We start from the raw sequence: 18,231 nt of genomic DNA, 5'->3' as shown, positions 1-18,231 counted from the left end.
TATTGAGCTTACATTATCTTTGCTCATAAGGAAATTATCATTATTATTTTTTTAAAGTATTAACACACACTCTGGAACCACCAGTAGAGTGCACTTATCACGCCTCCTGGTGATAGAGTTACTCAATTTGTCAACTTAGAGTGGGTCTGGAAGGCCTTGGCTTTTCCTCACAAACACAAACCCCCCTCTCTCTACCCCCCCCCCCCCCCAAATAACCTACAATCTTGGATCTCAGGCACCAACACAGGAAAGGGGATATTCCCTAATTGAAACACAGTAGTTCAACTAGGGGCAGGATGCTACAGACAATAAAAGCAGCTTTCTTAGCTGCTCTGCGTGCCTATAAAGGCATTCAAAACAGCAACTTATGATTTAACCTTGGAGGAGGCTTAGAATATTAAAACGAATCTCATAATATTTATGGTGTGACTTCCACCTATAGTGTTGATAAGCATTTTAACATTTCTCTTTACATTTCCTGTGTATTATGTAAATTACATATTGTAAATTGTAGTATGTTATCCACAATGAATGGTGAGATCTGTTTTGCCCAAATTCTATCTTTGGTGCCTGCCAAAGTCAAACTGGATATGAATCAGACATATCCAGACACCACTCCCCTCAAGAAGTCTTTCCAATAGTGGAGGTTCTCACAAATTGTTAACCCCAAAGTACCAAAGAGGGAGGGAACAAATCACAATCCGTGCCGCTAACATTTTCTTGTGCGTTGGATTTTTTTTTTAAACTATGGGCAACAGTTTCTGTTTTCTGTGAGGTGTAGGATGAAAGTGGAATGTAAAACAAAAAAATAAAATAAAAAAGCACCCTGAACACCTATTTTGTTCCCCCCTCCCAACTAAAAAGGCAGACTGGGCATGAATGACATTCTACTTCCTCATTTGCAAAAAGGACACGCACCACCGCACCCAACTTGCCAAGTGCAAAGGGAATCACAGAGTCAATACAATGCCAGATGATAGGATCAATATTAAATTGGAAACACTGTCAGAAAGTACAGCATCAATATGTTGAATTTTCCTCTCGCAGAGAAAGGACTAATAACAGTGACATGCTTAATAGGTAAAAAGATGGACAACGGGATACCTTTATAAATACAGTAATATTTTTCACTCTGGATATGATCAATAATCACCAGGAAACAGTTCAATTAGTTCTCAGAAAGGATGCATGAAATAAAACTAAGCTAGAACAAAGACAACAAATTGTACTACTAATTGCAGACACAGGAAGATTTTCAATCCTTTAGCAATAATTTATTTTAATGCGTCTAGAAGTCGGAGGACTGACCCTTTAACCATGTCACCGACATTAGATCACTTTAGCACTACAGAGGCTGCACATTACTATTGCTGGCTCACTTTGATCCTACATGGGAAATATCCCCAAAACTGACTGATTATCAGTTTTGTTTGGTCCTACATGGGATGGACCTCTTCAGTCTGTTCCTAGATTCTGCCTTTACAGTAAGGCTTTAATATCCATTGGTCCCCCCCTCCCCTCCCACATTTTCAGTCTTTACGTACACACTGAAGACTGTAACATTGAATTCACAGTGATCAACCCCGAGCCTGAATCACACAGGACAGGACTTGTCAGGTGGCTGCTGACCAGATGTAGACCCGGTTGTACCAGGAGTTTGGGGTCCAGATTTGGGGAACAAAGTAGGCTTAGGGCGAGTGGCCGGGGGTCTGGATGGTGGTAGACGCACAGATTTGGCAGTACGGAATGAGCATGGGATGTCACTAGCCGAGCTGGAGCTACGTTGGAAGCCAGGTTCAATATCACGCAGGGATTGGGCATGAAGAGGGCTGGAAGGCTCAGAATTAGGTGCAGCCACAGGAGAGGTCTTCAGTGGCTCCAGGGTGTCCAGGACTACATCTGGAGCATGTTTTGCAGTGCTCTGGCGCTCTAGCTCCCGTAACTCATTAAGTGCAGAGTTCATGGTGGCTTCAATATCCTAAATAGGGGAAGAAAGAGAAAAAGGAGTATTTACTACAGAAGGTAAAAAAAAAAAATACCAAAAGTTTCCTATATACCAAAACTAAAATGAAAAACATTTATTGGTATAAAGTACAAACTGCCAAAGACTCCACCAAAAAGTTACATTCTACCCATTGTACAGCGCTACGGAATCTGATGGCGCTATATAAATAATAAAATAATAATAATTGGATAAATTCAACATGAAACTATCACTTAATAATGAGGGCTCACTTGTAAAATTATCCACTCTTTAATTGTAATAGAATTACCTTCTAAAAATATGGTCAAGAACAACTGACTTATACCATCTCTATGCATGCATTCAAAGGATAAGTGGAACATCTTCAATGTTTCAATCATATACATATTTCTGTATGTGGCATTAAAGGATTACTATAGTGTCAGGAAAAAAAAAACGGTTTTCCTGACACTATAGTGCCCTGAGGGTGCCCCCACCCTCACAGTCCTCCTCCTGTTGGGCTTAACGGGCTAAAACCCCTTCAGCAGCTTACCTTAATCCAGCGCCGGGCTCGCTCTGCGCTGGTGACCTCTCCTCCCCCGCCGAACATTAGCTCCCCCATGCGACGTCAGCGGAGCCAAATGCACATTCAAAGTGTCCATAGCAAAAGCATTTCTCAATGCTTTCCTATGGATGCTCTGCGTGATCGAGGCAAAATGTGCCTCCAGCGTCGCAGATGCGCCTCTAGTGGCTGTCCGGAAGACAGCCACTAGAGGCTGGATTAACCCCAAATGTAAACATTTGTCCTCTCCTGATCTCTCCCCGTCCCTCTTGACTAGTGTCTCTGACTGCCTCTCTGTTGTTTCTAACTGGATGGCTGCCCACTTCTTTAAACTAAACTTGACCAAAACTGAAATTCTGGTCTTTCCTCCCTCAAGTGTTGTTGCTCCTGTGTCTGTCTCCCTCCAAGTCAATGGTGCTACCATCAGCTCCACCACGCAGGCTCGTTGCCTAGGAGTTCTCTTTGACTCCGACCTCTCCTTCAAGCCTCATGTTCACTCTATCGCCAAATCCTGTAATTTCCATCTCAAAAACATTGCGCGCAACCGCCCCTACTTAACGCCAGATGCGACTACGGTGTTGGTCCATTCCACCGTACTTTCTCGCCTTGACTACTGTAATCCGCTTCTCAGTGGTCTTATGTGCTCCCAACTTGCGCCGTTACAGTCCATAATGAATGCGGCGGCGAGGCTCATCTTCCTGTCCGCCCGCACCTCCCATGCCTCACCCTTCTGTCAGTCCCTACATTGGCTTCCTATAAAATATAGAGCTCAATTTAAAATTCTTGTTCTTGCTTTCAAATGTCTACATACTGCTGCTCCCACCTATCTATCCTCCCTTATACACAAGTATGTCCCGTCTAGGCCCTTACGATCTGCTGAAGACTTACGTCTATCTTCTGTCCGTACTCCCACCTCTGATGCTCGCCTTCAAGACTTCTCGAGGGCTGCACCGTTCCTGTGGAACTCGCTTCCCTCCTCCGTTAGATGGTCACCCAGTCTCCACTCCTTCAAAAAATCATTAAAAACCCACTTCTTCATAAAAGCGTATCAATGAAACTCTTAATAGCTCCCAACTGATTCCTCTTCTGCAACTGTCACTAGTCTAATACTATCCTTACCTTTTGTGTCATTTTACCCCACTCCCTCTAGCATGTAAGCTCATTGAGCAGGGCCCTCAACCCCTCTGTTCCTGTGTGTCCAACTTGTCTGGTTACAACTACATGTCTGTTCGTCCACCCATTGTAAAGCGCTGCGGAATTTGACGGCGCTCTATAAATAATATAATAATAATAAACATCGCAGTTTCTCTGAAACTGCTATGTTTGCATCTGAAGGGTTAAAATCTGAGGGACCTGGCTCCCAGACCACTTCATTGAGCTGAAGTGGTCTGGGTGACTATAGTGTCCCTTTAAGCTTACATAAAGAAATAAGGTCTACACACTATGCTGTAAGTTTATAAATTTGCATTCTAATAAATCCAAGATATTCCCTATAAAATACATAGCAGGGTATAAGTATTTTTTTTCCAATACAAGTGATATCTATCTTTTAATAGTGCATAATTTCCCCAAAACTTTTGAATGCATTGCAAAACCCGTGATAACATAACAGGGCACCAAAATTAAGTCCTACAAATTACTTACCACTATAAACAAGCATCATTGTGTATGGATGCTAGGGGGTATTTGCAGGGGAGGGGCAAGTCCAGTCAAGTGGCCAATTGCACCACCGAATCAGCTCACCATCCATGCCCACCTTTTCCTGGTTTTATAATGCAGCCAGTCACACCAACTCTCTCCCTTACTCCGCTGGTGCTGCCTTGTGCCCATCCTCTGCTTCCAAGAAGATTGTCTGTGCGAGGACTGGGAGTTGTAGTTTCCTGCTGAACTAAAGCTGGGTTTTCTCCGCCCCCCGGGAGCATGAGTGAGCCTTTAACAGGGACTACAACTCCCTGAATGCATCAGATCTCACTCTCTGTCAGCCACTGAGCAGCCCTTCCATTCCCCCTCCCTCTGACTGCACGGCCAAGAGATTCTGTCTCTGCCTCCGTGGCAGGCAAGCATGCAGAGACTGGCCCTTTTAATAAATGATTTAGGAAGGGCCGGTGCAAAGCTTTTTGGGTACATAGGCGAAGATGCATTTTTCACCCCACCACCCCAAAAAACATCTTCACCTGTGTGCCTCTTAATGTCCCTTTTGTGTTTCTTATCCCCTCTTTTAAATGTCTTACCCCTTTAGTGTATCTTATCTCCTATTTTTTCCCCATTGTGTGTCTTACAACTCTCTTATCCCACACTCTTTGTATCACTCTTACATCCCCCCGGCTCCCCTGTGTGTCTCTTTTTCATCTCTTCAAGCCTTGCTGTGTTTTTCACATCCAGACCCTCTCCCTTCCCTGTCCCTTAGTGTTCCTCTCCCTTCCCTGTCCCTTAGTGTTCCTCTCCCTTCCCTGTCCCTTAGTGTTCCTCTCCCTTCCCTGTCCCTTAGTGTTCCTCTCCCTTCCCTGTCCCTTAGTGTTCCTCTCCCTTCCCTGTCCCTTAGTGTTCCTCTCCCTTCCCTGTCCCTTAGTGTTCCTCTCCCTTCCCTGTCCCTTAGTGTTCCTCTCCCTTCCCTGTCCCTTAGTGTTCCTCTCCCTTCCCTGTCCCTTAGTGTTCCTCTCCCTTAGTGTTCCTCTCCCTTCCCTGTCCCTTAGTGTTCCTCTCCCCTCTGTGTTTGTCTTCCCTCCCCTCCCTGTCCCTTGGTGCACCCCCCATCCCCTTAAAGGGTCCCCTCCCCTTCTGGGTGTGCCTCCAACCTCTGTTTTAGTGTGGCCGAGCGGAGCGGATCCTCGTACAGTAGATTCAGTTTTCTGTACCCGGCCAGACTAACAGGAAGTGCTCTCTCAGTAAGCACCTCCTGTCAGTCCGGCCGGGTACAGGAAACAGAAGCTCCTGTACCGCGCTGCGCTCTGCCATGCTACACTCAGTGGTGTATACACACTGACAGTCACACACACTCAATGACAAAACACACAGACATCACTGACAGACTACTAATTTTAGAATCCAGTTTTCGTGGGCTGTGTCAATATAATGGATAAAGATAATGGGAGATGCAGTCAAGGGGGAGTTAAATAGTGGTATTGTAATGGACAAGGCAATGGGGTAGACAGTGGTAGGATTGTGGATATACATTCCCTCCCAGTCAAGCATTAGTTGGTGGAGCCTTCTCCATGTGTTTCATGCCATCATCATATAGTAACTGGGACATTAGAATAGGTAACCATTCAAGGTTACCAAGTAATAGTGGTTCCTTGCATGGTTTCACGTTAGGGTTACTATTTTATTGGGCACATCTACCAACCTACAATCCTACCCTGAACAATGCAGATAGCTACATAAACCGAGCAAATCCTCCATGGTCTGTTCTGCTCGCCAGACTCAAAACTCACGCCACTCCACACAACTCATGTATGACTGCATGATATACTGAAACACCTTGCTGAAAGGCAATTGAGCAACCAATTTTCTAATAAATTATTGGTTCCCCAAAATGGAGACCTGTAATTCCTCACATCTGATATTATACACTTTTTTATTTCTCTTGGATTCATTTAAAATCAAAATGTGCTCAACTACATCTGGCTTTTCTAAAATGTATCCAGACTTTAAATGTGTACATATAGACATCATACAAGATTATATTTTGGTACTGGGAAAATAATCCAAATACCCTATTGAGTGCCAGTTAGATCTGGCCACATGAAAAAGTGATGGTAACCTTTATTTTAATTAGTTTTACCTGAGCAATGACCTCTGGGTCCAGCGGGCGATGGTTATTGAAGCTCTTTGATCTTCCGGCAGCCATTGCTTTGCGTATCTGGGGACTGTCCACCCTGTTCTTGAGAGAGGAGTGTCTGCTTATGCTGCTGACGGTGCCATGTCCACTAATAGAGCAACGGTCTGGAGCCTCCCTGGAGAAACTCTGGCTCATTACTGGCTGAGATGTTGGCCGTACAGCTCCCCCAGGAGAAGCGGGCTCAGAAGTGTCAGAGCTGGAGAGACTATCACTCTGACGGAAAGTTCTTCGAATGCTGCCAGATTCTGGGCGCTTCCTCTGCCTGGAGAAGTGACAGTTTTATAAGCCTGGTGCAATCCTGCAGGCAATGTCAGCATACATATAAAAATATACTTGTTAATTATATTTATGCCATTGTGTGCAAGAAGCCTTCTCAGCAACAAGAGTCAAACAGCCGTGGTTAATGGTTTGTTAAAGGTTACGCCAACCCTTTATCACTATTTTTCTTTTAATTTATAATGTACTATAAGGCACTAGTCATTTGCATCCCCCTTTTTTGTAATGAAAAACCTGTAAAATAAGCATTAACTTACTTGGAATCCAGCGCCGGTGGAAGTACTCCATCGTTACGATGTGTTACTGCATCCCTCTGCAAGGTCCAGTTAAATGCTTCTTATAGAAGAGAAGCATTTAATTGGACTGATCTCACAGGCTCAGAGCACTTGCGTACGTTCTAAACCGAGGAGGGGAGGGATCCCTCCCTCCTCTCCTCTGTTTAGAACGTACGCAAGTGCTCCTGTTCTTCGGATCCCCACCGTTTGTCCACCTTATATTCCTGTACAAGGTGGACAAACGGTGGGGATCATTAGAACATTATAAAAATGGACAAATGATAGACCATGTAGGAAGGCAGAACAGAGTTCCAGGCTGCATAAGTCACGCGTGGTGGGGGTGTTATTAGCCCCTGGCACAAAAGTGAAGTTATTTATAGGCAGAGTCTCATATTATTCGTATTTATATAGTGCCAACTAATTCCACAGAGTAACAATATAGTAACACTTCAAATAAAGATTGCTTACTCAATTACCACTTTTAAAAGCCATAGTGGTCATGGATGTTAGAATAACCCTTTAAGTGAAAGAAACACCTGGCTCGGTTGCTGGGACTATAATTAAAACATGGATGTGACCAGAGCTGGCCTTGGTGGTGTACGAGCTGTGCGGTTGCACAGGGCGCCATGCGGCTGACAGAGCTAACATTCTCCCTGGGTGAGAGGGAGTGCACAGAGCTCTCCGTTAATGCAGGAGTGCAATATGGACCATAGCCGCGCTGCACCAGGGGAGGATTTAATTATCCTCCAGCCAGGGCTAACGGATAAGGAAAAGGGTGGGGCTTCATGAGTGACTGGGCGGAGCTAAATAAGCAGTGGGGGTGGAGCTACATGCAGCTGGAACCAGTTGCCTGGGAACTTGTGAAAATGGGGGGAAGGCAGGAGTTCCTGCTCATCAGAAACCTATACACCAGGGACTGCCGTTCCCATGCTACACCTCCAGCCCATAATGGAAACAAGTAGTGTGTGTGTGTGTGTGTGTGAGAAAGCGTGTGTGTGTGAAGATTTTTTGCACAGGGCGCCAAAAGGCCTAAGGCCGGTGCTGTATGTGACATTGTATGATTGAATCCGAAAGAGACCACTTTAAATAAGTGCTACCAACATGATCAAGGACACCAACAATTCAAGTTTTATGGATATCTTGGCTGGAACACAATCTCTAAATCTTGGATTCTTTATAGTCCACATTGGCTGGATTGAAGAGAGATGATTTAGAATAATTTCTCCAGGCTGTGTGTAATCATTTCTTCAAGGGAATAGCAGGGATCACTCTTTTTCCTACAAGCTATGGGTAACAGTCAAGCTGCTAAACTTCTCAGTGTTCTAAGCAGTATGACAGACTAGATGCGGTCTGAGATGTAAAAATGTAACACATTTAGTTGCCTCCATAAAGATAACTGCTAAACTGCCATTTGGATTGTAAGGAGGACAAAAAAAAAAAAAACACACACAACAGTAACTTTGTTCATTGTAAAATAGAAAATTTACTTTATCCATGTGTTAAAGTTGAACTTACTTTGCAAAGGGCGAGACATACCGATACTGAGATCTTAAAGAGGAACTATATTTTTTGCTGGAACATTTCCTCATTTCTGTTACTTAGATTTCCCATGATTCCATAACTTGTTCAAGAACAGTCTTGCATTTGTGAATATGCAAATTATAAAAATTATAATTTAGTGCAAACTTAAAGTTGGCAATTTGCACATTAACCTCCAAAATGAGATTGTGATATGAGTGTTTTGAAGCCTTGTTGTCACTTTAAATAATATGAGAAGTTTAACCTTTAAAATGTCACATTTAAAGGACTGTTAAAACAATTTCTTGTCATTCAGTAGAAAGAACTATCATAATACTGCAGAGGCTGTATACACCATGGGATGAGAGGATATAGAGGTTTATCGCACTTTAACCTACTTGACCCCAGCGTACCCAGGGCCGCCATCAGGGGTGACAACCATGACGGCCCCCACGTGTAGCGGCAGAACTGCCGCCAGTGCAGCCGCCGCACGCTGTTGGGGCCTATCGGGTGGCCCATGCACTTAGGGCCACCCGATAGGCCCTATATCCTCAGGGGCCCGGTCAGCGCTGCAGCCGTGCAATAAAATAATATTCGCAGCCGCAAAGTACTGCTGGGAGTAAGTGGCAGTCACTTCCTCCCAGCTCCCTCCCCTCCATGCCACGCGGGAGGGAAGAAAGCCAGGCCACGGAAGCCACGCTGACTCCCATCCGCCACAGCTGAAAAAAAAAAAAAAAAAAAAAAGGTACCGTATATGCTCGAGTATAACTCTTGACAAAGGCGTATTGAAACGCCGAAACGCGCGTCGAGCGATTTTTGAGCCGATGCAATTTATTATTTTCACTTTTCTACTTTGATTTGAATTTATATTTCCTTTTTGGTTGGGTCCTTACTTTTACTTTTTGTTCATGCTTTGTCTGCTGAGTGGATGGGAGATGCTTCTATATAGCATTTTGGTTTGATACCTCTATGGGGAGATAGGGACATTTTGAGGCTGCCTTGAAGTAGCAGTTAGCTTTACTCTCACAGGTGTGAGTTAGACAGCTAGTCCAGGGCATACTTAGGATATTGGTGTGGCACTTATGTGAGGAGTGGAATACCTGGTCGTAGTATCCAGCAGGAATACCCCCTTATATTGGAGAAATACCCTCTAATCTGCACTTACTCTATGCAGTAACAGAGAATACTAGAGGTCTTTCTACATAAATGTCCTATACTACTTCAGGATAAGTGCACCTCTATCTTGTATGCACCAATTTGCCTTTAGCTGCCATTTATAGTAACTAGAGCTTTTCTGACTCTTTGTGCTATTTTTACCTCTGCTAAGCATCTCTCTACACCTATACATATATACTCCCCCCCCCCCCCCCTCCCTGTTTTCTTTCCTCCCATCCACTAGCTATCCAGGCATTTATATCCTGGACACACTCTTTACTCCATGAACAGCAACATTTTGATTATACTCTACCTACCCACCTTTTAGGTCTTATCACCCATTGGTAAATTATTTACCAATTTTTATTATACCTATTTTTGTTCTAAATAAAGGTTTACCAACCCCCCCTGCCCCTTTGTCTATGTGACATTTACATCTAAGAGGTATATATCTGAGAACGAGATTGGACTACATTTAAGTTCTCATTCCTCCTTTATACTCGAGTATAAGTCAAGTTTTTCAGCACATTTTTTGTGCTTAAAAAGCCCCACTCGACTTATACTCGAGTCAACGTCTGTATTATTATTACATTTCCATAATAGAGACCAGGACCGCCGGGCTCATTAGAAGCCCGGCGGTCCTGTTGGGGGCTGGCAGCAAGCTGTTACATACCTTTGTAGCAGCTCCGGTCAGCTCCCTTCACCTCCCCTGTCAGCTCTCAGTGTAAATCTCACGACACCCGCGGCGGTCAGAGCGTTGCCACGGGTTACCATGGCAACGCTGCGTACGGCACACAGACCGCGAAATTTACACTGGGAGCTGACAGGGGAGCTGCTACAAAGGTATGTAACAGCTTGCTGCCGGCTCCCCCCTGCCACTGGACCACCAGGGATTAAGATAGCCCCCTCCCTTACCAGGTAACAAGCAGGGAGGGGGGACAAAAATAAATATTAAATAATCAAATAAAAAAAATGACAATATTAATTAAAAAAAAAAAAAAAAAAAAAAAAAAAAATGCCCTCCCCCCCACCCAGTTCACACACAGTACACAAACACACACACTCTGCATTATATACACACAGAGAGTGTGTGTGTGTATATAATGCAGAGTGTGTGTTTGTATGAGTCTGTATATATATATATACATATATATATATATATATATATATATATACACATATATATATATATATATATATATATATATCACACACTCTGCATTATATACTGGATTATGTTCCCGGCTCTTACCGAAGTAAAATCTGACAAAATTATAAAAATCACAGAAATTCATAACCCCAAGTTTTACCCTCGACTTATCCACGAAGCATAGCATATTTCACAATTGTTGGTCACGAAACTGCACTCGACTTATACACGAGTATATACGGTAAGCAAAATTAGCTGTATTTGTGTATGTCTGTCAGTGCGCGCGTGCCAGTACGTGTGTGCGCGCACGCCAGTATGTGTGTGTGTGCGCGTCAGTATGTATGCCTATATGCCTGTTTCAGTATGTGTGCCTGTTTCAGTATGTGTGTCTTTTAGAGTGTGTGTGTGTGTGTGTGTGTGTATATCTGTGTCCTTTTGTATCAGGGTGTGTTTTTGTGTCAGTGTGTGTATTCCTGTGGGCGGGATTTGGAGGCGGACCCTGTGCTTTTAAACTCTAAACGCTAGCTGAGCATCATGGGAAATGTAGCCCAGAAACTATTTATGGTGTCAAGGTTAGCCATCACTGACCTACGGCATAACAATCAGGTCTTTAAGCAACTTGCTGAAAATTGAATATCCATCTACATTAAAAACAGAAAGCTGCTTTACCATACAAACTGCAGGAATTCTGTCGTTTGCATGCAATAATAGTTATTTATCTACGCTCTCGTGGATCTAAAAAATAGCTGGCCATAAACAATGATTCTTACTTGTTAATATTAGCAAGGTAAATATCAGCCACATGGCTACCAGTTGGACAACTGAGGGTGGCTCTGGCCATGATCTTCTCCTCGTGGAGTGATTCCGCACTCTGCTCAGGCTCTGATCTAGGACTTGATCTCTCGCTGGGAGGGTCCTCGCTGCAAGACAAAAAGCCAGAAGTAACTACAGCATTCCTGATTTCCCATAACTCCATTTAACACTTCATGCCATTACCTGCATCAATGTGTGCAATTCATAACACAACTGAACCTAGCATCTTGATTACCACGGCTGGTATTATAAGAATTCACCTCTATCATCTATCAGTTAAACAACAATGCCAACTAGCTTGGGGTCAATTTACTGTGGCAAAATTTGGTGAACACAAAAGAATCAACGTTAGCCTGAGCTATGAGACTTACAGACAAGGATTGCACTGTTTTACAGTAAAAATGTCAGAGAAATAGCAAGGAAAAGCAACAGTAAATAATAGTTTGTATTGTGTTTATGTTAAAGCAATTCATCAATCTAGCAAACAGCAGATGCAGATTACCCTAGTGACCTCTAGTGGTAAACTCATTTATCTTGCAAGTTCCAAGTAAAATTTATTTATTTCTTAATAAACCAGTCACATCACATAATATACAATTCTGGATTGTTTTGAAGCTTAAAAAAAAGTGTTGCTTTCCTGGGGAGTTGATAAAGCTGTAGGATTGGTCTAGTTAAAACAATGAAACATCTCATTACTGGAACAAAACAATGAAGTAATAAAAATACACACACTGTATTCTGCCAATGAAGCCTTAACACCTAAAATGAGACTTGTGTATTAACTAAGTGCTCCTTAATTCTCAATTAAAGCACTAGAAAAACAGTGTATAATCTATCTTTGGATAAGATGGATAAACGTATACTATTTCCGAACAAAAACGTTTCCTGATCAAGTGTGATGATCCGGGGGGTGGGTGAAGGGGAATGGACCCTTTTGGTGGTGGTGTCTACCTCCATGAAACGCTTTCGTCTTTGTATGCTTATAATATAAGTATAAAACAAAACATGAAGGCAAACATTTTTTCTTTGCTTTCCTTAAGTTTTACGGACATAGTGAAGCTAAAGAAAAGCAAGAAAAAATTGATTTACTAATCTGATTGGCATAATGTAGTATTCACTTTGAGCAATGCACACCGCTCATCATTCAGTGAGGGACCTAATGAGAGGAGCTCCAAGTAGTGGAGCTAGAAATCTCCTGGAATTTACAATTGCAGGGGGTTCCATGCCATCAGTGGAAATGTGGCATGAACTGTATCACTAAATAGTTCAATTATTTAATTGTAAAATGATGTGTCTTATGCGGTCTCTAATTACATGGAAAGGCCAAAGCATTATTTTTCAATTTTACTTTCCCTTTCAGTGCCACAGAGTAGAACAGCACATCATGCTACTTTTCTTACTGCAGGACTGAAAGCGTTAATTGCTCAGCATGTTTGTTTATATATTGTTGGTGTGTATTTATGCTGAGAAAATACATTTACAGTTTTTGCATTTACGTCAGGAAAAGAATTACCGACTTCTGGTTACAACAAGAAGCCAGCCTGTGAGCCATGATAGCAAAACATGGATCTTTAAAAGGAGCATTCGAAAATTAGAAATCCAAACATTAAGGGCATTTCTGAAACTTTTAGATCTAATTTCCCCCACAAATAATTGTCCCAAGCTGCGTCAGTATCGCAGTAGCCAGTGCTCCTCCTTTAGCTCAGTTCATTAGTTATTATGAATGAAGCCAATTCAATGCTTCATGACAAAGATGCATTATTTCAAACATTGCAGGACCGTAATTTAAATCGTACGTGCGCAAGGTGTCCATGGGCAGTGTTGACAATTGGGAGACTGCAGAGACAGTGTGTTTGCACCAAAACCACTAAATTAAGCTGTATTGGTTCGAGTGCAAAGAGTGTCCCTTTAAACGGACTTGTAAATGTAACTCTTCTTAGCAGAGCAGCAGATCTTAATGCTGCTTAAGAAAGGAAGCCCAGTTTTACATTATACTTTATATAGATTTCCATTATCTCCTGGGGAACAGCAACGAATAAAAATATTAGTTTCATCAATTCTCCGTTTCCCAACATACCTCCCAGCACTAGTTATCCGTCTGTTGTATCCAGTATTGTTGGAGTGGGATCCTGAATTTAAGACGGAAAAGAAGATTGACTAGTTACTATTAGTTAATATCAGGATTTAGATATTCTAATGGAAAAGGTTTATGCAACATTAAAACATCAAATACTAGGTTGTGTGTTTATGAAAAAAATTTGAAAAATAAAAATAAATTATATATAAATTTTACACACAATGTACACTTCTGTACATAACAATTACACATTTATAAGGTTAATTGATCAATTTGCAACTGTGTGTGGCCATTGAGCTTTTGATGATGCTGAATAGTTGTGGGAGCTTTATCAATCTTTTTTCTCTACACAAATGCAAACAAAAAGAAAACTATCCGAGGCCCTATAAAATGGGTGTATCTGGATGGGTCTATGGTGATCAGCAAAACACTTCAGTGACCACACTGGTAGAGCACGGAAGGAAATGATCATCAATGAAAATCAGTTAAATACAATAACCGTGCAAGACAAACGTACAACGGACACATTACATTGGTTAATGTAGAAACTAAATGTGATGCAGGGAGCATAGGCAAGAAGCATGAATACTTGCCGTCCTCTGAGCTGTGCAGCTCTGCTGCAATATCTAGCACAGAATCTTCCACTGAAATAGGTTCACTATGGGAACTCTCACTGCAGAGACATTTAATAAAAAAGAGGTAAGGTAGGAGAGATTTGTCCATGACAATAATCAGGCCATAAGAAAATAAAGAGCAATGCAGAACATTAAAGACAGGATTAGGTTAACCACGTTGCAGTTTATTTTCCAGGACGCTTACGAATTCTTCATTTTTGATGGCTGGATTCTAAAGTGTTGCCCAGCAGTATGTGGAATTGATAAACTGCCAGAATGAAATCAATGATACAATCAAGGCTAGAATCCCAAAGGAAATGATGTGACTAGTTCATGGATTTCACACCGAGCACATATCCGATTTCCACATATTGCTGTTCAGCACTTTGAAGCCATGATAGTCACAATGAAAAATTCATAAGTGTCCTTCAAGGAAAAAAACTCCTTGCATCAGAAAGCCTTTGTTAGGATATGTTTTTCTGGCAACAATTAAAGATCCCTTAAACATATCTTTGCTACTTGTATAAAATAATTAAACATATTTTGAATAACAGCATTTGCTAAGGTACCAAGTGCTCCCACCCCATAACTAACATTGTTATTAGGTGCAGAGGATGCATAAACTCTGGTCCAGCAAACCAAATTATATTTTGTCCAGAAAAGGAAAAAGTAAAAAAAAAAAAGTAGTGTATCATACCTCAAGTGTTTTCTGCCCTCCATCTAATTGAGTCCACAGAGCCACATTTTAACCTAACTGAATCTGAAAAGTTGCTTCTGTATCTGAGTGGATTCAATAAGATGCTATACAGAACAATAGTGAGGTATACTGGACCACTCCAAAATGTAAACAAAAAAAAAAAAATCCTGACTCAGATGGGACATCTGAACTAATAAATGGAGGCCAAAACACAACAGCTGATTTTGACAAAGTTATAATATCTCAATACCAGTCTTCACTCAAGATTCCTGGGACATAGAGAGGCCCTTCCAGTTCTCGGGGCCCAGGGAAGATACTTTCATGCTGCATGATAATCGTTTTAATTAGCTCATTGACATGTGACTGGCAGGACACCTGGTCTTGATTGTCAGGCACGCTCATCAGGGTGGGACCAAAACAAATAGCTAGATTGTAGGGGTCCATCATGTTATCCTCGCTGAACTGAGAGAGGCTGGTTGAACAAATAGAAAAAGCGATTATGGAAAAACAAAGAATGCAAAGCTTTAAAAACAAGAAAATCCCCCAAAATAGGAAACAAAAATGCGCATGGTTGACTCAAAGAAGAATGTACTCAAGGGATGGAAAGTGAGAAACCGAAGACTTAAAATAATAGGGGCACAAAACATAAAATGCAATGCAGATTTATTTAAGAGCGCATAAGAACTAAATTTATAAAGTTAAAAAAAAAAAAAAGAGAAAACAAGGTAACAAAACAAAGCCAGACACACATGCAGCACAGTATCTATGCCTACAAAATATCACTGTCCGAAATGCGGTGGCAAAATAGAAAGGTATTTTTATATTGTCACAGACTAGGCATAAAAAGAATAAAAAGAGCCACAAATATGTGCCAGTTTTAGGCCACTTAATTAATTGACAGTTTGTCAGCCATTCAGGTGCAAAGGTAAAAATATGACCAAATAGATCATGTTTATTGTTAGAAATTGCACCTTTGTTTATAACAACCTTTACAAGGCTAGGCTATACCATGGGTCGACATCCAGGTTGCATTTTATCGATCCCGGTTCTAAAAAATAAATGTAATATCTGAAGAATTAGTGTGGCTCCAATATACAGCACTGAGTACTCACTGATTGAGGAAAGCAAAGAGGTATCTCATGAGGACAACTGTAGGAGCAGGGAGACTGAGCAGGACCATGCGGATATGGGAAGCTCGTTCTTGTATGTTGTCCATTGCTGCAAGTGATAAATTATAAGAATCTCAGAGTTTTAAAAAAATATCAGTTATTTTCTTTAAAAAGTTGAATTAAAGGAACACTATAGTGTCAGGCATACAAATGTTTTTTGTTCCGTTAAAAAGGTGAATTTATTCACTCCTTTTCCAGAGACGTGAGAAAACTCACAGCTATCTCCGGCCCCTTGGCTGATCTTCATGATCACAATCAATCCAATGCATTCCCATAGGAAAGCATTGGGAGGCTATTGTGAATGTCGGCAAAACGGCGCGCTAAAATGCGTTTTACCGCCTCAGATGGTCGTTCCTCAAACAAGTAATGGTTTCGTATGGATTCCACCCTCAGTTTTTAACCCAGATTTTTGCGCTTTATAGTGGTCCACAAGTACAGGTACTCCAAGCAGGTTTCCTCTCCTTTGCTTTTAAAATCGCCAACGGTACTCGCAAGGGATGCCCACTGACCCCATTATTGTACGTTTTGGCCTTAGAACCCCTACTGCACATAATTAGAACACATCCTGATATTAAAAGGAATAGAATTGTGCAATAGAGATAATAAAAGCATTGCATTCGTGGACGACATATTATACATCACTGACCCCCTTAGTTCCCTACCACCGATCCTGGAAGTAGTACGAGAATATGGACAACACTCTTACTCTTCGCTGAACACCTCTTAAACACAAGCACTTCGCATAGGGATAGATAAATCCTTACCATCTTACACTCCACATAGGCTTTTGAATGGAGAACAAACAACCTTAAATATCTAGGTGTTACATTTACGAAAAACAAATTAAAGATTTTTTTTCCCCACAACTACATTAGAATTTGTGTCAACACCTATTACACAAATGTCCTTTATTTCTTACTTGGACAGAACACATAGTGGCGTTCAAAATGTCTATACTCCCGAGGCTACAATATTTGTTTCTGACTCTACCACTTGCCCTTCCCATGCAATTTTTTTAGAACTGTACAAAAAGACCTATTCAAATTTATTTGGGTCGGCGGGAAACCCAGAGTGGTATTAAAAATCTTAATAGCTCCGTTGCATGAGGGAGGCCCGGAGGTCCCTGATGTTAAAAAATATTATCATGCATCAATCTTAGCCTCGACCCTCCCACATTTTTTTTTTAAACAGATCTCCACCACCATGGGTATCTATGGAAAAGAAAATATTAAAACCATATACTCTCCCTAGTTTGTTGGGACTTCTTATGCGGCTCCGGCCTAGAGCCAAGATAACCTCGGCACACATAGAACTAGCTGTTCGTACGTGGGATAGGTATAGAGATATACTTGGTACAACTAATGGTTTGTCCATGGCAACCCCTTTGAAAGCTTTTCATTTTTGTATTCCTACATTCCATTCCATTGATTGTGGATTTAAATTCCTATACCAAATATATTCTAATATGTCACTCTTTTAATTAATTAAGAACCAGATATGGTCTCCCGGTGGCTTCACATTACTCCTACATCAAACTAAAATCTATTCTAGCACAAAACACCGTACACGCACTGAAACTTTGGTCTCTAAATCGAGTAACCTTACATTCTGTGAAACTATATGCATAAATAAAGTGTTCTTCCTTGCTCGTGTAAACCTATCTCTATATGTTACAAATCCCTAATAGAGTATATGGCTTTCGCTGATTTAAAACAAGCGCATCTATGGTCCATAGATTTGGAACAAGAGATCATACAAGATAGAGATTTTACTGACCACTACATTTTTTTTTATTAAATCTGCCCCTCTTTTAGAGCAACAGAGGAAGAGGATTTATAGATGGTATACATAAAATGTTTGCAACTTCTTCTCCAACCTGCTGGAGATGTCGATTACATAGAGGAACAGTGTTGCATGTGTGGTGGGAGTGTGAACGTCGATCCACATCCTTTTTGCAGAAATAACACATACATCCCTCCCATTTCAACCACACATTTTTCTTTTATTAAATTTACCTAAAGCTCTACCGAGCTCTAAGCAAAAATTAGTACTGCATATCCTCTTGACAGCTCAATGCTTAATAGCCAGAGCTTGGAAATCACAAATGACTCCTTCGCTTTCCAC

At 41.5% G+C, this 18,231-nt stretch overlaps 1 protein-coding gene across 2 annotated transcripts in view; it reads right to left on the bottom strand.

Moving 5' to 3' along the window:
* Positions 1 to 207: 207 nt before the first annotated feature.
* SRGAP2 (SLIT-ROBO Rho GTPase activating protein 2) overlaps positions 208 to 18,231 on the bottom strand; it is a 109,554-nt gene continuing 91,530 nt past the window's right edge. For both annotated transcript variants that reach the window (XM_063451036.1, XM_063451028.1), the window contains 7 exons: positions 16,051 to 16,156; positions 15,189 to 15,410; positions 14,221 to 14,300; positions 13,628 to 13,679; positions 11,508 to 11,657; positions 6,307 to 6,625; positions 208 to 1,978 (listed from right to left, as the gene is read on the bottom strand). In XM_063451036.1, the coding sequence (XP_063307106.1) occupies positions 1,595 to 1,978; positions 6,307 to 6,625; positions 11,508 to 11,657; positions 13,628 to 13,679; positions 14,221 to 14,300; positions 15,189 to 15,410; positions 16,051 to 16,156 (1,313 nt within the window). In that variant the 3' untranslated portion in view covers positions 208 to 1,594. The remainder of the gene's footprint in view (positions 1,979 to 6,306; positions 6,626 to 11,507; positions 11,658 to 13,627; positions 13,680 to 14,220; positions 14,301 to 15,188; positions 15,411 to 16,050; positions 16,157 to 18,231) is intronic.

The sequence above is a fragment of the Pelobates fuscus genome, chromosome 1 (genome assembly GCF_036172605.1).
Source record: "Pelobates fuscus isolate aPelFus1 chromosome 1, aPelFus1.pri, whole genome shotgun sequence".
NCBI classification, from domain to species: Eukaryota; Metazoa; Chordata; class Amphibia; order Anura; family Pelobatidae; genus Pelobates; species Pelobates fuscus.
Note: the sequence above shows the minus strand (reverse complement) of the source record. Positions and strands in the feature narration are given on the sequence as shown.